At 47.9% G+C, this 16,725-nt stretch overlaps 2 protein-coding genes across 9 annotated transcripts in view; one reads left to right on the forward strand and one right to left on the reverse strand.

Moving 5' to 3' along the window:
* The first annotated feature begins 6,886 nt into the window (after positions 1–6,886).
* Rxfp4 (relaxin family peptide/INSL5 receptor 4) lies at positions 6,887–8,059 on the forward strand. Its single transcript, XM_032896705.1, is given in 9 exon segments — positions 6,887–6,929; positions 6,932–6,989; positions 6,991–7,068; positions 7,070–7,259; positions 7,262–7,467; positions 7,469–7,548; positions 7,551–7,664; positions 7,667–8,027; positions 8,029–8,059. Coding segments are annotated over 9 exon segments (1,161 nt in total).
* Positions 8,060–13,490: 5,431 nt separating this feature from the next.
* Arhgef2 (Rho/Rac guanine nucleotide exchange factor 2) overlaps positions 13,491–16,725 on the reverse strand; it is a 43,260-nt gene continuing 40,025 nt past the window's right edge. For all 8 annotated transcript variants that reach the window (XM_032898053.1, XM_032898052.1, XM_032898055.1 and 5 more), the window contains 2 exons: positions 15,290–15,473; positions 13,491–14,708 (listed from right to left, as the gene is read on the reverse strand). In XM_032898053.1, the coding sequence (XP_032753944.1) occupies positions 14,635–14,708; positions 15,290–15,473 (258 nt within the window). In that variant the 3' untranslated portion in view covers positions 13,491–14,634. The remainder of the gene's footprint in view (positions 14,709–15,289; positions 15,474–16,725) is intronic.

Below are 16,725 nucleotides of genomic sequence, written 5' to 3' on the forward strand. Positions count from 1 at the left end.
ATAATTATCAGTTGGTTGTAAGTTTATTGTGTGGACCTTTCGTGGAGTGAGAATTGAAGATATAAATCTGATTGATAAATTACAAGCTTATTGGGTTTTGACTTTAACGGGTTACTGGGAGTTGTGACTGTAACCACAGGGGGCAGATGCTGGGACTGTGAGCAGAGTCCTCAGCTGAAGACTTGCAAGAGGGCGGCTGCTGCTGGGCTCAGAGAGCAGCTGGCAGCAGCATGGGAAGGAGATTTGAAGCTTAGAGGTTGAGAAGCTTTGTTGACTAAGAGGAAAATACCCGCCAGATGCCACGAAGCCCACGGGAGCCAGCACTAGCATGGGTCAGTAGATCATTTTTTAAATATTTACCACAACATTCAATGACAAATGCAACTGTAATTCCTTTGCCTTACTTCTTTGAAGAGGCTAGCTCTGTCCTTCCAAAAGTCTTGGCAGCTCTTTAGGAATTCTGCAGTCCTCTAGCTCTGAAGAACAAGAGAGGCATGGATCTGAGGAGGGGTGGATATTCAGATGGGAACGAAGGGAGTCCCTTCCATATAAGACTGGGACCTTACATTACTAGTATCGGTTCTCAGGCTGTGACTGAGAGAGTAAATTAAGCTGGTAAATTATGCTCCTATGAGGTGATACAAACACAGGACTGGCTAACAAAAGCCTATTTGTGGACTCTGGTTTCTCATTCCCCAGCAACTATAAACGAAGAACTTGTTTCTAGAGAAGTTATAATTGTCTGTCTGTCCTGATTTGCTTCCATTTATAGCTGTGGGAATTCCCAAGGGTGGGGACTGGTGTTTTTGGCACTTAGAAAGGAGGAAAAGATGATGGGAGATGCCTAAGGCCTTTCATGATGCAGTGGGTAAAGAATACAGTCTTGGTCTGAAGAGATGGCTCAGTGTTTAAGAGCATTGGCTGCTCTTCCAGAGGGTCTGGGTTCAATTCCCAGCAACCACATGGAGGCTATAACCATCTGTAGTCCCAGTCCCGGGAATAGGACATCTCTTCTAGGCTCTGTAAACACCAGACATGTATGTGGTACACATACATACATACATACATACATACATACATACATACATTCATACATACACACACATACATACACACACACACACACACACACACACACACACACACACACACACCCGTACACATAAAACACATTTAAAAACTAAAAAGTATTTTGTTGTTGTTTTGTGGCAAGATCTCACTAGGCAGTCCTGGTTGGTGAGTCTATGGCTCACTAGAGACCATATTGGCCTTAAACTCACAGAGATTGTTCTGCTTCTACCTCACAAGTACTGGGATTAAGAGCATACGTCGGGTTGGGGATTTAGCTCAGTGGTAGAGCCTTGCCTATAAGCGCAAGGCCCTGGGTTCATCCCAGCTCAAAAAAAAAAAAAAAAAAAAAAAAAAAAAAAGAGCATACATCACCATCATGCTCAGCTCTTGTTTTAAAGATTTATCTTCCATGTATAAATGTTTTGTATGTTTGTGCCTGGTGCCTTCGGAGGTCAGAAAGGAAGTCAGATCTCCTAACACTGGAATTGCAGAGCATTATGAGGCACCGTGTGTGCTAGGAACTACCCTGTGTCCTCTGTAAGGCGAGGGCAGCCAGGCAGTGGTGGCGCACGTCTTGGACTCCAGCACTCAGGAGGCAGAGGCAGGAAGATCTCTGAGTTCAAGGCCAGCCTGGTCTAGAGAGTGAGTTCCAGGACAGCCAGGGTTACGCAGAGAAACCCTGTTTCAAAGAAGCAAACAAGGAGCTGGAGAGATGGCTCAGTGGTTAAGAGCACTGACTGCTCTTCCAGAGGTCCTGAGTTCAATTCCCAGCAACCACATGGTGACTCACAACCACCTGTAATGAGATCGGATGCCCTCTTGTGTCTGAAGACAGTGACAACTACTTGTACAACTACTCATAAACTAAAATAAATATAACTTTAAAAAACAAACAAACAAACAAACAAAACAAAACAAAGAAGCAAACAAACAAAAAACCAACCAGGCAGTGGTGGCACACCTCTAATTCCAGCTCTTGGGAAGGCAGGGGCTTGCAGATCTCTATTTATTTGAGATTTATAGACCAGCCTGGTCTAAAGAGCAGATTCCAGGTCAGCTAAGGCTATACAGAGAAACACTGTTTCAGTAAAACAAACAAGCAAAAACAAAAATAAACAAGATCAAAAAGAAAGGTGTATAAAAAATGTGTGTATATATGTGTGTATAGCATATGTGTGTTGGTGCCTGTAGAGGCCAGAAGACAGGGTTGTAACTCACCCACAGCTGGAGTTACATGCAGTTGTGAGCTCTTTTCTGTGGGTGTTAGGAACTGAACTCAGGTTCTATGGAAGAGCAGCAAGCGCTCTTAAGTGTTAAAGCATCTCTCCAGCCCCGCCCCTTCATTCTTCTAATTAAGAGAAAGTAAATCCAATACATCAAAACTGTTTAAATCTCTTTTGAATGTGTGTGTGTGTGTGTGTGTGTCTATGCATTTGTGTAGAGTTCAGTGCAGAATGTTGGGTGATGGTCTTCTTGTTCACCCATAGCTGACCCATGAGTTGCCCAGGTCCAGCTACCTATTGTTTTAAATGAGAATGTCCCCATAAGCTTGGATATTTAAACAATGAGAATTCAGTTAGTGGCACTAACTGTGCTGTTTGGAGAGGTTGGAAACTTTTGGGAGGCGGAGTCTTGCTAGAAGAATATCACCGGTGACAGGTTTAGAGGGTTATGGTCTTCTGCTCTCTCAGTGTCAAGCTCCTGTCACTGTACCTGCTGCCTGCCACCATACTTTCCCACCACTCTAGCTTCGGGAACCATAAGCCAAAAGAAACTTCCTTAATTGAGTTGCCTTGTCCACGGAATTTTCTTAGAGCAACAGAAAAGTGTAGTGAGCACACATGAGTAGGGATGTGCTTTTGTTTTGATCCCAGGTGCGGGGAGATAGGGTTGCTTAGAATGTCCCCCATTCTATAGTCAGCTGACTATGATTTGCTTCACGCTCTAGCAGGGGCCTGGTTTCCCCAGCGGCAGAGAGTTTTTGTGAGTGTATAACATTTGGAATTCTGGGGATTTTTCAGAGGGTATATAAATGCTAGAGCCTCAAGAGGCAGGGTGGGATTGCAGAGATGGCTCAGTGGTTAAGAGCACTGACTGCTCTTCCAGAGGTCCTGAGTTCAATTCCCAGCAACCACATGGTGGCTCACAACCATCTGTAATGAGATCCGATGCCCTCTTCTGGTGTGTCTGAAGACAGCTACAGTGTACTCATACACATAAAATAAATAAATCTTTAAAAAAAAAGGTGGGGGAAAAAATGGAGGCAGGGTGGCAGGGTGGCAGGGTGCAGGGTGGGTGTTGGTTGTTGTGAGTCATTATTCTCCATTTATTAAGTAGTCGGGTGCAAAGAAGAAACAAGAAAAAGAAACTAGATATCCCGATGGCAAAGTTTAAACTTGCCTCAAGGAACTCAGTGCTCCTAAACAGGAGGGCGTAGCCTAACAATAACAGGGCCCCTTCCAGACCCCGGACTATAATCGCAGATCGCTTTCCTCTCTATCCTTTTTTATCTAGTGCCAGGGGTGGGGGCTGGTGGGGTGAAATGGTGGAAGAAAGGGGGTGGAGAAGGGGGAAGAGAGAAGAACCTACAAAGTAGCCGAAGTCCTGCTACAGAAAAGTGGCTCAGGCTGCCTCCTGTCTTCCTGGGGGCATCTGGGATTACAGGTGCTCTCCACTGAGCACAGCTCTGCAGAGGCTCCAGGGCTCGGAACGGAGACCCTCATGCTTGCGTGTTGTCTCCTCAGTAAACTCCTCTCCAACTTGAGCTTCGTGGTCTTGGTTTAATTCTGTGTGCAAGTGATGGAACTGGAGGATTCCAGCAAGCAAGGGAGCACTGGGCTGTTGAGCCACACCAGCAGCCAGGACGCCTGAATGGCTAGGCTGGCAATATGATTCTGGCCAAAAGAACCATGGCCTCAAGAAATGAATAACTGACAGGAGGCTGACTCAGTCTATGATGTCAGGAAGTATTGTAAGCCCCTGAGGGCACACACTTAGGTGTTGAAATCTCACCAGCCCCCACTCTGGAAAGCGCTGCTCCACGATAACCGATAACCGGTGTCTTCTGCTCAGGTCTCTGTGACTTCTCTCCCTAACGGAGGTGGCATTCTCTTGTGATTTCTATTGTGTGGGGTTTGTTGTGCCAAGTGACTTTGGCTCCCAACTGTCAGGATACCTTTCCCATTAGAGCTCCAACACTTCCAGGCTGGGCTCACCTGGCTTGCAGCTGAGCACTTTCTGCCAGCTTCACCCCACCTCTCTCTTACTCAAATCCCCCAACATCCTGTTTCCCAAAAAGCATCTCTCTCACCTCTGGGGTTCTCAAATGGACTAAAGCTTCTCTGAATTGCCTCTCTGGCCCTGCCCCCAGCACTCCAAGAGGTGCTGAATTGCTCTCAGAATCCTTGAAAAAAAAAAAAATCTCACTCGTACTTCCCCATTCCGTGCTCCCCCCCCCCCCAAGCTCTTGCCGTGGAGAAAGGAGATGATCTAATGAGGCAGTTTTCCAGTTGGGACTGAGCTCATGGGGAGACAGGATGAAGTGTGGTAAAGGCTTTTCTCAGGTTCCAGAACTCCATGGTGAGGCTTGGGGCATGGAGGAATGTGGTTATGACTGAGCTCTGAGTCCACCAGAAAAATGAAGTGGTGGGACAGGTGGGCTGGAGGACTCAGTGATGTACAGCGGGCCTGAAGGCGTGGCCATGCCCATTCAACTACACAAGTCCAATGTGCCCAGAGGGGGTACACAGGAAACTGTGACTTCCTCCTTTTCCTTTCTCTCCCCTGCTTAGCATCAAGGTCACATGGCCCGGCAGTGACTTCTGACCTGTGTTTTAGTTGGCAGTGTTACCTTGGCTTGATAACAGCTGTTTATTGTTCTGTTTCCCTCCATGACCAATGCCCCAAACTTCCCCTTTGGAACGATAGTCACCATGCAAAGACCAACAAGGTACTGGCTCATGCCAGCTCCCCGAACAACGGAATATTTTCATCTGATTTGTTTGTAAGGAATTTTTATTTTATATGTATGTCTGCCTGTATGGACATGTAGCACTGTGAGTCAATGGAGACCAACAGACGGGGTCATATTCTCGAGGACTGTAGTTATAGATGTGGCCGAGATGCTGGATGGGTGTTGGGAATCACGCTCAGGCCATCTGCAAGCACCGACGGCTCTGCCCTTCCAGAGGTCCTGAGTTCGATTCCCAGCAACCACTTGGTGGCTCACGACCATCTGTAATGGGATCTGATGCCCTCTTCTGGTGTGTCTGAAGACAGCTGCAATGTACTGATATAAATAAAATAAATCTTTTTTAAAAAAAGTTTAAATAGTATTTATGTGCCTGTGTGAGCATGGGTATGTAGTACGCTACTGAATGCCGGCAAACATCAGGGCAACTTTCAGGAATCTGTTCTCTCCTTCCACCGTGTGGATCCTGACGACCCAGTTCACATTGTCAGGTTTGGCAAGCAGGTACTTCATATCTGGTCCCAAACCTGTCTCACTGTGTAACCTTGGCTGGCCTGGAATTCGGTAGACAGACCAGGCTAGGGTGAGCCAGCAAACCATCAAGCATGGTCTTTAATTCATTTGACCTTATTTTGAAGATTTAGTCGTGTTGGGGGGTGCATACCACTGTGCACGTATAAAGGTCAGAGGACAACCCCTGGGGGACTGCCTTCTCCTACTTTTTGTTTTCTTTTTTTCGGAGCTGGGGACCGAACCCAGGGCCTTGGGCTTGGTAGGCAAGCGCTCTACCACTGAGCTAAATCCCCAACCCTCTCCTACTTTTATGTAGGTAGGCTCCAGGGACCGAGCCATCCCCACGTACTTATTTATTTATAGATTATACCTTGTTGTTCTGCCAAATTTGGCCTTCAAGTCTTAGACTCAGGTGATCCAGCTGCCTCAGCCGTGCAAGTACCAGTGACCACAGCCACTTGGCATCTTGTTGAATTTTTTGTGTATTTTCTTTTAACACGTTGTCGGGGAGATGTATGTCGTGTGTGTGTGTGTGTGTGTGTGTGTGTGTGTGTGTGTGTGTGTGTGTGTCTGTGTCTGTGTGTGTGTGTGCGTGGAGTGCAGAGTCTATGGCATGAGTGCGGAGGTCAAAGGCAGCTTGAGTGGCACGTCTATCCTTCTATGTAGATCCTGGAGATTGAATTCAAGTCACCAGGCTTGGCAGCAGACGCCTTCATCCACAGAGCCAATATCTCTGGGCTGCCCACATTGACATTTTAAGCAAAATAGCACAGGGGGTTCCATCAGAGGGTCATAGGAAAGACACAGCAACTGTGGGACTGCAGATGCATGTGTGTTCCTCTCTCTCTCCTTTTCTGACTCCCAGTCTGGTTCTCTAAAGCCATATTTCTTTCCTGGCCTTTTCTGACACCTCTCCTTTTCGCAGAGAGAGCACTCTGCACCACGCTGAGGGAAAAAAAACAAACCAACAACAACAACAACAACAACAACAAAACCGGAGTTCTTGTTTGGCTCTGTCGCTCTAAACATCTCGAGTCTCTCCCTTCCCTTCTCTATTACATGCATGTTGACAGTGTGAACATATCCCTCCCTTGTGCTGCCCCACCCACCACTGTTGTTCAGCTGGGAAGAAGTAGGCTGTTCTACCAACACCCATCCCTTGTAGGTGTGAGCATGGGCAGGGGCTCTTACAACCCAAAGCTCCACACCAACACCCAGATTCCAAGGGTTCTCCCGAGAGCTCTCCTGAGACCGCTGTGGCACGTGCCAGGCCAGAAGACAGGCCACTCCTTGGCTCCTCTGCTCTGCTCCAGCAACCCCCAGTGCCTTGTGATGGCCACATCCAATTCTTCAGCCTCTCTGTCCACGCTCTTCTGGTCAATGGCTCTAGAGACAGCGTGCTGAGTACTGACAGTACTGTCCAGTTCCTTGTTCTGAGGACTTGTAGGTATCACTGGCTTGCTGGGGAATTTGGCTGTACTGTGGGTACTAGGTAACTGTGGTTAGAACGTGCCACGGTTCTAAAGCCTTTGTCTTCAGCCTGGCTCTGGCAGACTTGGGGCTGGCCCTCACTCTCCCTTTCAGAGCAACAGAGTCAGCAACGCATTTCCACTGGCCTTTCGGAAGTGCCCTCTGCAAGATAGTTCTGAAGATCACTGTCCTGAGTGTCTACGCTAGAACGTTCCTAATCACAACACTGAGTACCACGCACAATACCGGGTGGTGGCCAGGGCTATGGGACCAGGTAGTCGCCTCTCAGTCTTTTGGGCCGGTGAGGTCACCCTGGCAGTGTGGGTGGCAGCTGCCCTAGTGACTGTGCCCACAGCAATCTTTGGGGCTGAGGTTGAGTAGCGCGGCGTGCGCCTCCGCCTCCTGTGTTTCCCCAGCAGATTCTGGCTAGGGGCTTACCAGCTAGAGGGTAGTTCTGGCCTTCATCGTGCCCTTGGGTATCATTACCACCAGCAGCCTGCTGCTGTTGGCCTTTCTACAACAGGAGCAAGGATGAGGCTATGACAGCAGCAGGACAGCCGAGTGGTAGGTTGCTCTGTCTATATCTTGGTGGCTTCCTTCACCCTCTGCGGGTTTCCCAACCATGTAGTCACTCTCTGGGAATTCTGGTAAGGTTTGACTTGGTGCCCTAGGACAGTACTTTCTACACCATCCATATTTACATCTTCCCGGTCACCACCTGCTTGACACATGTGATCCATGGTCTCCTCTGACCAGAGCCCCAGCAGGTTCTTGCCAGCTCCTTCAGAGGTCTCTGGTCAAGATTGTGGCCCCAGAGCAAGGCATGCATGGAACAAATGGCCCTCGAGGAGGTAGGTGGGAGATAGGTAGCCAGCACCCAGGAGAGTGGCTCTTCTCTGACACACTCAAACACAACGGAACACCTGTGTGAAGGATGCAAGCTGAACACTCTTCTGAGACCTATCAGGGGCAGAGCCCAGACTCTAGGGAGAAGCTGCTCTCTGCCAGGCTGCAGTGTCCCCAGGAAAAGTCTGATCTTTGATCAACAACTCTGGGTGTGACAGAACTGAGAAGCTGGAGTCCAAACAGGAGGTGGATGTGGCAAAGCTTATCTTTGGAGATGGCACTGAGAATAAACCAGATCATCCACTTTACCTTTCATGCAAGAACTTTACAGGACAACTTAGACTAACAGGTCAGGAGTCAGTTCTCCCTGCCCTAGTCACTTTAGAATAAGGCATCCATTATGTCCCTTTGGTACCAAAACCAAAAATGTATCCTCTGGCCACTCACTTTTTGTCATCTCAGGGGTTTCCACAGAAATGATGGAGAAGCCTCCTCTTGAACATTTGTCTGTTAATTTTGCTGCCACAAGATGCTCGCTGGAGGGTTGGGGATTTAGCTCAGTGGTAGAGCGCTTGCCTAGCAAGCACAAGGCCCTGGGTTTGATCCCCAGCTCCGGAAAAAAAGAAAAAAGAAAAAGTTGCTCGCTGGGAATCTTGGTTGCCTATCAGACCCTGAGTGTATAGCCTTTGAGAATAGCGAATAGATCTGTCTCTTTCCATCAAGGATGCAAGAGACAATCACAAGGGAAAGCCATGGGTCTGGGGTGGAGGGAGTCAAGAGGTACAGAAAAGGTTTGGAGGCTGAGGGTCAGAAACCAGAAGCTAGTCTCCTCGAGTGCAACTGCGTTTCAGCCAAGTGCCAGGGCCCGTGGGTTGGAACCTTCCCCTCAGGCAAATTACTTTTACAAGTCAGTTCTTTTAAAATGGGAGAGAGGGTTTCCTGAACCCAGGCTAAACTCAAACCATAAAGCTGCAGGTAGCTTGGAGCTTTAACCTTGATCCCAAATGCTAGAATTCCAAATGCTAGCCATGTGCCAACAAGTTGAGCTTTTAAAATTCAGAGCATTTTTGCCTTCTCTTCCTTCTTTCCTGTGTGTATGTGTATGTATATGTATGTATATGTATGTGTTATGTATGTATATGTATGTATGTGTGTGTGTGTATATTTGTGTTCACACTTGCATGTGTGAAGGTCAGAGGCAGACATAAGGTTTCTTCATTCCTTGTTTTTTTTTTAACTTATATATATATTTTAAATATATATATATTATATATATATATATTTTTTTTCTTTTTTTCGGAGCTGGGGACCGAACCCAGGGCCTTGTGCTTGCTAGGCAAGCGCTCTACCACTGAGCTAAATCCCCAACAACTTTATTATTTTTATTGAGACCAGATCTTACTACCTAACCCTAGCTGACCTGGAATTCACTCTATACACCAGGCTGTCCCTCGAACTCACAGTCTCACCTGCCTTTGCTTCCCACACGCTGAATTACAGGCATGTGCCATCTCGCCTTGCTTTTATTTTTAAAAATTGCACTTAACTTGTGTGTTTGGACGAGGAGACATGTTTCCAACTGCATGCAAAGTCAAAGGACAGCTTAGTCTGTTCTCCCTTCCACCATCTAAGGTTCCGGGATTGAGTTTAGGCATTAGGCTTGCTGGCAAGGATCTTTACCCGCTGACGCATTTCTCTAAACCCTCCATGTGTTTACTTCATTCCTACCCCCCCTCCCCCCCTCCCCCCGGAGCTGAGGACGGAACCCAGGGCCACTGAGCTAAATCCCCAACCCCACATTTCGTTTTCTTTCTTTTTTCCCTGAGACAAGGCCTCTCTATGTAGCCCTGGCTGTTTTGGAACTCACACTGTGGACTAGGTTGACCTCAGAGATCCACCTGCCTCTGACTTCGGAGTACTGGGATTAAAGGTGTGCACTGCTACTGCCTGGCTAAAACGTTTTTTTTGGTTCTTTTTTTTTTTTTTTTTTTTTCGTATTTGGGGGCCGAACCCAGGGCCTTGGGCTTCCTAGGTAAGCGGTCTCCCCCTTAGCTAAATCCCCAGCCCCTTTTTTTTTTTTTTGGTTCTTTTTTTTTTTTTTTTTTTTTTTTTAAAACGTTTTTAATTGAAAAAAAAAAATGTGTCAGTGTGTGGGGTGAGGGCATAGACACCAGCTCCTCACAGATGGTTGGGAACTGCCCAGTGTGGGTGCTGGTGGTAGGAACCAAATTTGAGTCTTGCGAAAGACCAGCAAACACTCTTGATTCCCGAACTAACCACATCTTATTTTCGAGCAAGAGTCTCTCACTGAAGTCAAGTGCTTCAGGTGAAGCTTCAGGTGCTGCTGTACCTGGCTTTTATGTGGGCGCCAGGTACACAGGTCCCCATGTACGCATGGCGTCTACTGTATTGAGTCATCTGTGTGCACTTAGTTCTGATTGGCCTCCAACCCAATCTATAGCCACAGCCGGCCTGGAACTCCCGATTCTCTCATCTCCTCCTCCCGAGTACTGGGTTCTCTAGGTGGGACTGCCATGCATAGCTTTCTACCTGTTTTCTAGAGGCTGGGAACACATCTCTGTTAATGGAGTGCTTGTCTAATCCTTTAAGTTCAAGATCTTAAACTGAACAAAGGGTTCAGGACCAGCTTGGTCTAGACCCTGTCTCCAAAGATAAAAGGATCTAGCAGTGCCAGAGGCAGGGTTCCTGTACTGGCACCTTCCATGGGAAACGGAAAGAAAGCGAGGGCAGCTGGCAGACAGGTACAGGTGAGCCACTGAGGTCTCGATGTTATTTTACGTCCTAGTTTATAGACTATAATGAAGTCTCATGATCTGCTCGTGCATACCCATACATGCACACTGCAGACACACACACATAATAAAGTAAGAACCAGCAGGATCTCGCAGCGGGAAAATCCTTGGCACAGAAGCCTGGAACCTGGGTTGGATTGCCCAATCCACATAAAGGTGGACAGACAGACCCAAGCATGCAAAGTTGTTCTTTTTTTTTTTTTTTTTTTTTTTTTTTTTTTTTTTCTTTTTTTTTGAGCTGGGGGCCGACCCCCGGGCCTTTCCCTTCCTAGGGAAGCGCTCTACCCATCGACTAAATCCCAACCCCGCAAAGTTGTTCTTTAACCTCCACCCGCGTGCTCTGACACGCACGTTACCACTCTACCACCACCAAAATTAGAGACAACAGCAAGAGCAACAGCTCGGGGCAAGGTACTTGGAGCACATGTGCTGAGTACCTGAGTTCAAGCTCTAGCATCCAATCTAAAAACACTGGACCCAGTGGCACTGGGGAGGAAGCAGCACCCCGAGACCCTCTGGTAGTCTAGAGAAATTGGCATGCTCCCCACTCGGTCTCGAAAAACCAGCAATCGAGATTGACACGAACTAAAAGGTTAGTCCTTCCATGCCCCCTTTGCAATGGTCTCCTGAGTAGGAGTACCCCTTTGGTTTCCACACTCATTTAAAACCATAATAACCCCCCATTCACCTCCAAGTCCCTGAAGAGCGCCACTCCCCCCTCCCAAAAAAAAAAAAAAAAACCTGAAATGACCTATCAGACTTATCAGAAGCAGCTTGGGGGCTGCTTCAGGAGAGAGGAGGCAGCAGATTGATGGAGCACTCACTCCATCCCTGTCTTCAGGACCAGGCTCTGGGGAAGCTTTGTAACCAGGTTGTCACTATGTCACTAGCCACTCAAGGCCCCAGCATAGCAGCAGCTATAAAGCTTCAATAGCTCCAGGCACCACAGCCTGTTCCACAGTTGCTGAGAACCACCCAATTTAAAAAAAAAAAAAAAAAGGGCTGGAGAGATGGCTCAGAGGTTAAGAGCACTCGCTGCTCTTCCAGAGATCCTGAGTTCAATTCCCAGCAACCACATGGTGGCTCACAACCATCCGTAATGGGATCTGATGCCCTCTTCTGGTGTGTCTGAAGACAGCTCTAGCATACACAAATACATGAAATAAATAAATCTTTTTTTTTTTTTTTTGGTTTTTTTTTTCGGAGTTGGGGACCGAACCCAGGGCCTTTAGCTTGCTAGGCAAGTGCTCTACCACTGAGCTAAATCCCCAACCCCGAAATAAATAAATCTTTAAAAAAAAAATCACCCGACTCACAACTTATTAAAGGATGGGGACAAGATTTAATTAGCCTCTTGATGTTTAATTTCCTCTTTATGATAATGTTTAAAGTGGCTCCAAAGTGCCAGGTTTATTCCTAGCCATGCAGGAAGGTGGGTAAACCTCCCTACCTAAGCTTTCTTCCTCTTCCCCCCCTGCAGCGCCTCTGCAGGCCTGGCTGGGTCCGGATATTGCCTTTTTCTGGGGATATCTGCTTTACAGAACCCCTCGGGGGTAAATATTGACAAGACCAACTCAATTAACTGCATGTGCCCGGATACTGAGAGGGCAGCATGGAGGAAAGGGTGTGGCAGTGGAACGCTGTGTGTCCAGGCTTAGAGCCCTCCTCTAAGGGAGCAGCATGGTTTTGAGCAAAGAGCTGGACCCTGGCTCTCGGAGCACACAGTCTCAGAGCTTTGAAATGGCAGCGGGGCAGGGGGCGGGGGCGGGGGCGGGGGCAAATTTAAGACTTTAGGTTCAGAAAGCAGGGTTAGGGAGGGGACAAACATGGGACAGACGATCAGGAGGGTGGGAGCAGATCTGGGCTGACGCTGGGTTGGGGCTATGGTAATAAGGCAGCAAAGGAACCCAGCCTCTCCCAACTCACTCTGGAAATCCACCTAGGTTTTTCTCCGCCGCTCTGGGGAAGGCTGGGAAACTGTACTCCTTTTTTCCGGACTCCTCCACCTGACCCTTCCATGCTCCGGCCCAGATGCTGAGGGCTGCCTGGAGCACAGCTGCTAAACGTCAACTGGCTGGACACGGAAGCATGGCTGCTTGTTAGGCAGAGCAAGTGGGGGCTGGCTTCTTGGCCTGGCAACTTTTTTGCACCCATTGTGTAAAAGAAAAACAACGTGGGCTGGGCATACTGGCTCATGTCTGTGGTTTCAGCATCGGGAGGCCGAGGCCAGAGGACTGCCTTGAATCCAAGGCCAGTCTGGGCTTCCCTGTAAGACCTTATCTCAAAGATAATACTAAAGTAAATAAATAAACATATAAAACGATTCCTATGGCCCAAGAATCCCATGAGAGAGAAAGTGCCTCCCAAGGGCCAGAGGCTGCTGGAGGGGAAGGAAGCAATCCCACATCTATGTGCTGCCCGTGCGATTTCAGTTCTCCTTCTCAGTGGGGTCCTGAGACCCTTCTCACCCTACCTCACAGGCTGTGGGGGTGCACATGCACTGGCCGTGCGCCCTGCCCCCCCAGCGTAGGACCTAGAAACAGGAAGTGGAACGAGCCAAAACCAAGAACTGAAACCAATTACTACCATTCCAAGTGACAGAGTGTACAGGCTGCTACTCCGAGAACGAGGCCCTGGGCTCACAGGGTGGGAATGAAAATGGGGGGCAGGGAGGGGAACCGAGAGGGGTGGTTAGAGCCAGATGTGCCTTGTGAGCACAGCACACAAATAAGATGCAAATGAGCGTTCTAATGTCTGTATCATTAACAGCCAGCCGCTGGAGGCTGAACGGCGCTTCATTTCCAGCCTTGCAATTTTGAGATGTTTAATAAGAGTTGAGCAGCTGCATCCATTCATGCCCTCTTCTGTGAGGTAGTGACAGCCCCTTTTCAGAAACCGTGGTCACTGCCTTGCTGCAGGCACGGCAGTCCTCAGAACGGGCACTGAGACAGCACCTCATGCGTGTCAGGTCTTTAATTTTTTTCCCTGCCAGAGCTTTTTCTTTCTTTGCTTCATTGTTACTGTGTTTGTTCTGTTTAACAATTCAATTGGCAGAAAAATGGCTATCGCTGGTGGACATTAGGGTTGCAGTGAAAAAAAAAAAAATCCCCCTCCCCCGATTCTTGCTTGCCACCGTGGGAGACGAGGTGAGGGTTCCTAGAGGTTTCCCAACCCACCTCAGAGCTTCCTGCAAATGGCTGAGGAAGAGTTCTGAATGGGAGCCCCCTGACCTTCGATGAAATAGGTCACTGTCTCCCTAATTCCTCAAGTTCAAAGACATGGAGCTAGAAGTGCCTACAATCTTCTTTTAAAAATATAAAACAGGTGCGGTTGGCTTTGGTACAAAAAAAAAAAAAAAAAAATAAGAAAACAAAACCAAAAACAAAACATTCTGGTCCCTGTAGATTCTTCCTTCCCCACCCCAATACATTATGGCTACCTGCTCCATCAACTCCAAGGAGCCAGAAATCCATGGAGGATGGAGAGAAAGAACAGCAGAAAGAGGCTAAGGGGAGTGGGAAAAGGGACATGGTCCTACCCACAGCCCTTCTGAAAGGGGCAGTAGGTTCTGTGGCCACAGATGGGTGTCACTGGGGTTGGTGTTAGGTTGTGTGGCTAAGGCCAAACATATCCCAGTGGTATTAAAGGAGAGGCCCTCTGATACCTATGGCTTGGTTCCCATGTCTCTGGCCCTTTAAATCACCCCCCCCAACCAATAAACAATAAATAAATAATTTTTCCTAAGGAGGGGGAGAAGGCATGTAAAATCGGCATCTGTGGTGTGACTGTTGGAGAACACCAGGAGTGCGGTGGCCTCTAAGTCCCCAAGTCCCCATGGCCCCTAGGTATCCAGGGATCTTGGGAACTGGCAAGGACAATCGGCAGTCCTTTCAAGGTTTGCCCCTTTACTAATGTTCTTCAGTGGGGCACCAGGCAGGGGGAAGTGTCCCCTTAGCTCTCTGAGGCCGTAGGCTCCCCATCTCGGCTTTCTGTCTCTTCGGGAATGTCCTGCATTCGGGTGAAGTCTGGAAGGTGACAGACAGGGTAAGGGTAATGAGTGAGCAGGCAGGAGCTCCCAAGAGGAGCAGTGCAGACTTACACAAAGGCTCCCAGGGTGGGGCTGGATGACCCTCAGGCAGCAAAGTCACCTTTATAACAGGAAACTCTAAGAGGTATTTAATTCCTTGATAAGGGGGAAGAAGAAGTCTTTAAAATGGATCATTGGTTACGAGCACTAACTGCTCTTCCAGAGGTCCTGAGTTCAAATCCCAGTAACCACATGGTGGCTCACAACCATCTGTAATGGGATCTGATGCCCTCTTCTGGTGTGTCTGAAGACAGCTACAGCATACTTATATGTAATAAATAAATAAATCTTTTAAAAAAATGGATTCCTACTACTTCCAAAGGTTGGGGGTCACCAACCAATGGAAAAGCACTGCTTCCTTCTCAAGGATTTCACCACCAGTTTGTCTTCTCACAGAGCAGGGAAACCGTCCCTGTCTCTCCCAGCATTAGTAACCCTCAAGGTGTCACTTAGCGTACATTCAGAAGTCACAGTCCCAAGGGCTTGGACCCAGACCCCACAACCACTCTTGGGTCTCACCTCGTGGACTGTGGGGTGGGGACAGCCGGCTACTGACTTCCTCCTCACTGCAAGTATCAGGGTCACTGCTGTCCTGCAGTCGATCCTCGGGGCTACCAAGTTCTTGTGCCTCTCGGTCATCAAAGGGTCGATGGAGGGAACGAACAGTCACAGGCAAATCCAGGCGGTCATGGCCTCGATTAGGCTATGGGAGGAAAAGCACAAGCCCAGGGGATGAGCAGTGTGCAGGCACAGGTGAGCCTTTTGGGTCCCAACACGCATTGTCTCATGGGGTTCACCAATGACTCCCTCTCAGGAGATCCACCACCCACTTGATATCCTTGAACACTCCACATCTGCTGGGCTCAGTTGCTCCTCCAGTTGGCCTTCATACACAAGAACTCCACGTACCCATAATATGCCACATAGACTAATAGAAATATTTGTTTGTTGGAAGTGCTGGAGATTTGCACAGGCCTCTGCAACTAAACTTAGCCTTAAGTTTCTTTTCAGTTTAACTAGTACTTCTTGTCTATGTGTGTGCACTCATGTATAAAGAAGCCAGAGTCTCAGGTTAGACCTGAGAAAAAACATTCCCACAACTGTCTGATTAAAGAAAGCAAGCTGGGCTGGAGGGATGGCTCAGGGGTTAAGAGCACTGACTGCTCTTCCAGAGGTCCTGAGTTCAATTCCCAGCAACCCCATGGTGGCTCACAACCATCTGTAATGGATCCGATGCCCTCTTCTGGTGTGTCTGAAGACAGCTACAGTGTACTCATAATAAATAAAATAAATAAATCTTTAAAGAAAGCAAGCTATATTTCAAAGTGCCCAGGGTCTGGCCAGATGACTGCCCCTGCTAAATCAGGGTTTCAGAGAGCAGCCCCTCATTGCCTTTTGAGGTCTTATTTATGGGAAAGGGTTTGGGTTGATAGAAAACAACTGTTTAGATTGGTGTGAGCATCTGGACAGAGGAGATTCAGGGCTCAAGGCTGCCTGCCTGCCTGGCGGTAGCTTAAGTGCAAGAATACATTTCCTAAGGGGGTAGGATAGCATCATGGAGTTACAAGTTCAGCATAGCTTGAAAAACAGTGTCCGGGTAAATTAGATTTAAGAAACAAACTTACTCTTGTAAGGGATGGAGACTTAGAAACAATTTATAACAAAGTGTCTCCTTAGCAACAGTGTGGCTCCTTACTATAGTGCAGTTTCATCGTCAACCTGGGGTGTCATTCCTTTTTTCTTATTTTCTTTTAATGACTTATTCATTTTTACTTTATGAGCACTGGTGTTTTCCCTGCCTTTATGTGTGTGAGAGGATGCCAGGTCTCTTGGAACTGTTTGTTATGTGGGTGCTGGGACTTGAACCTGGGTACTCTAGAAACAGCCTGATTCTTTCTTTCTTTCTTTTAAATTTTATGTGTACTGGTGTTTTGCCTCAGTGTATGTATGAGGGT

The sequence above is a fragment of the Rattus rattus genome, chromosome 3 (genome assembly GCF_011064425.1).
Source record: "Rattus rattus isolate New Zealand chromosome 3, Rrattus_CSIRO_v1, whole genome shotgun sequence".
NCBI classification, from domain to species: Eukaryota; Metazoa; Chordata; class Mammalia; order Rodentia; family Muridae; genus Rattus; species Rattus rattus.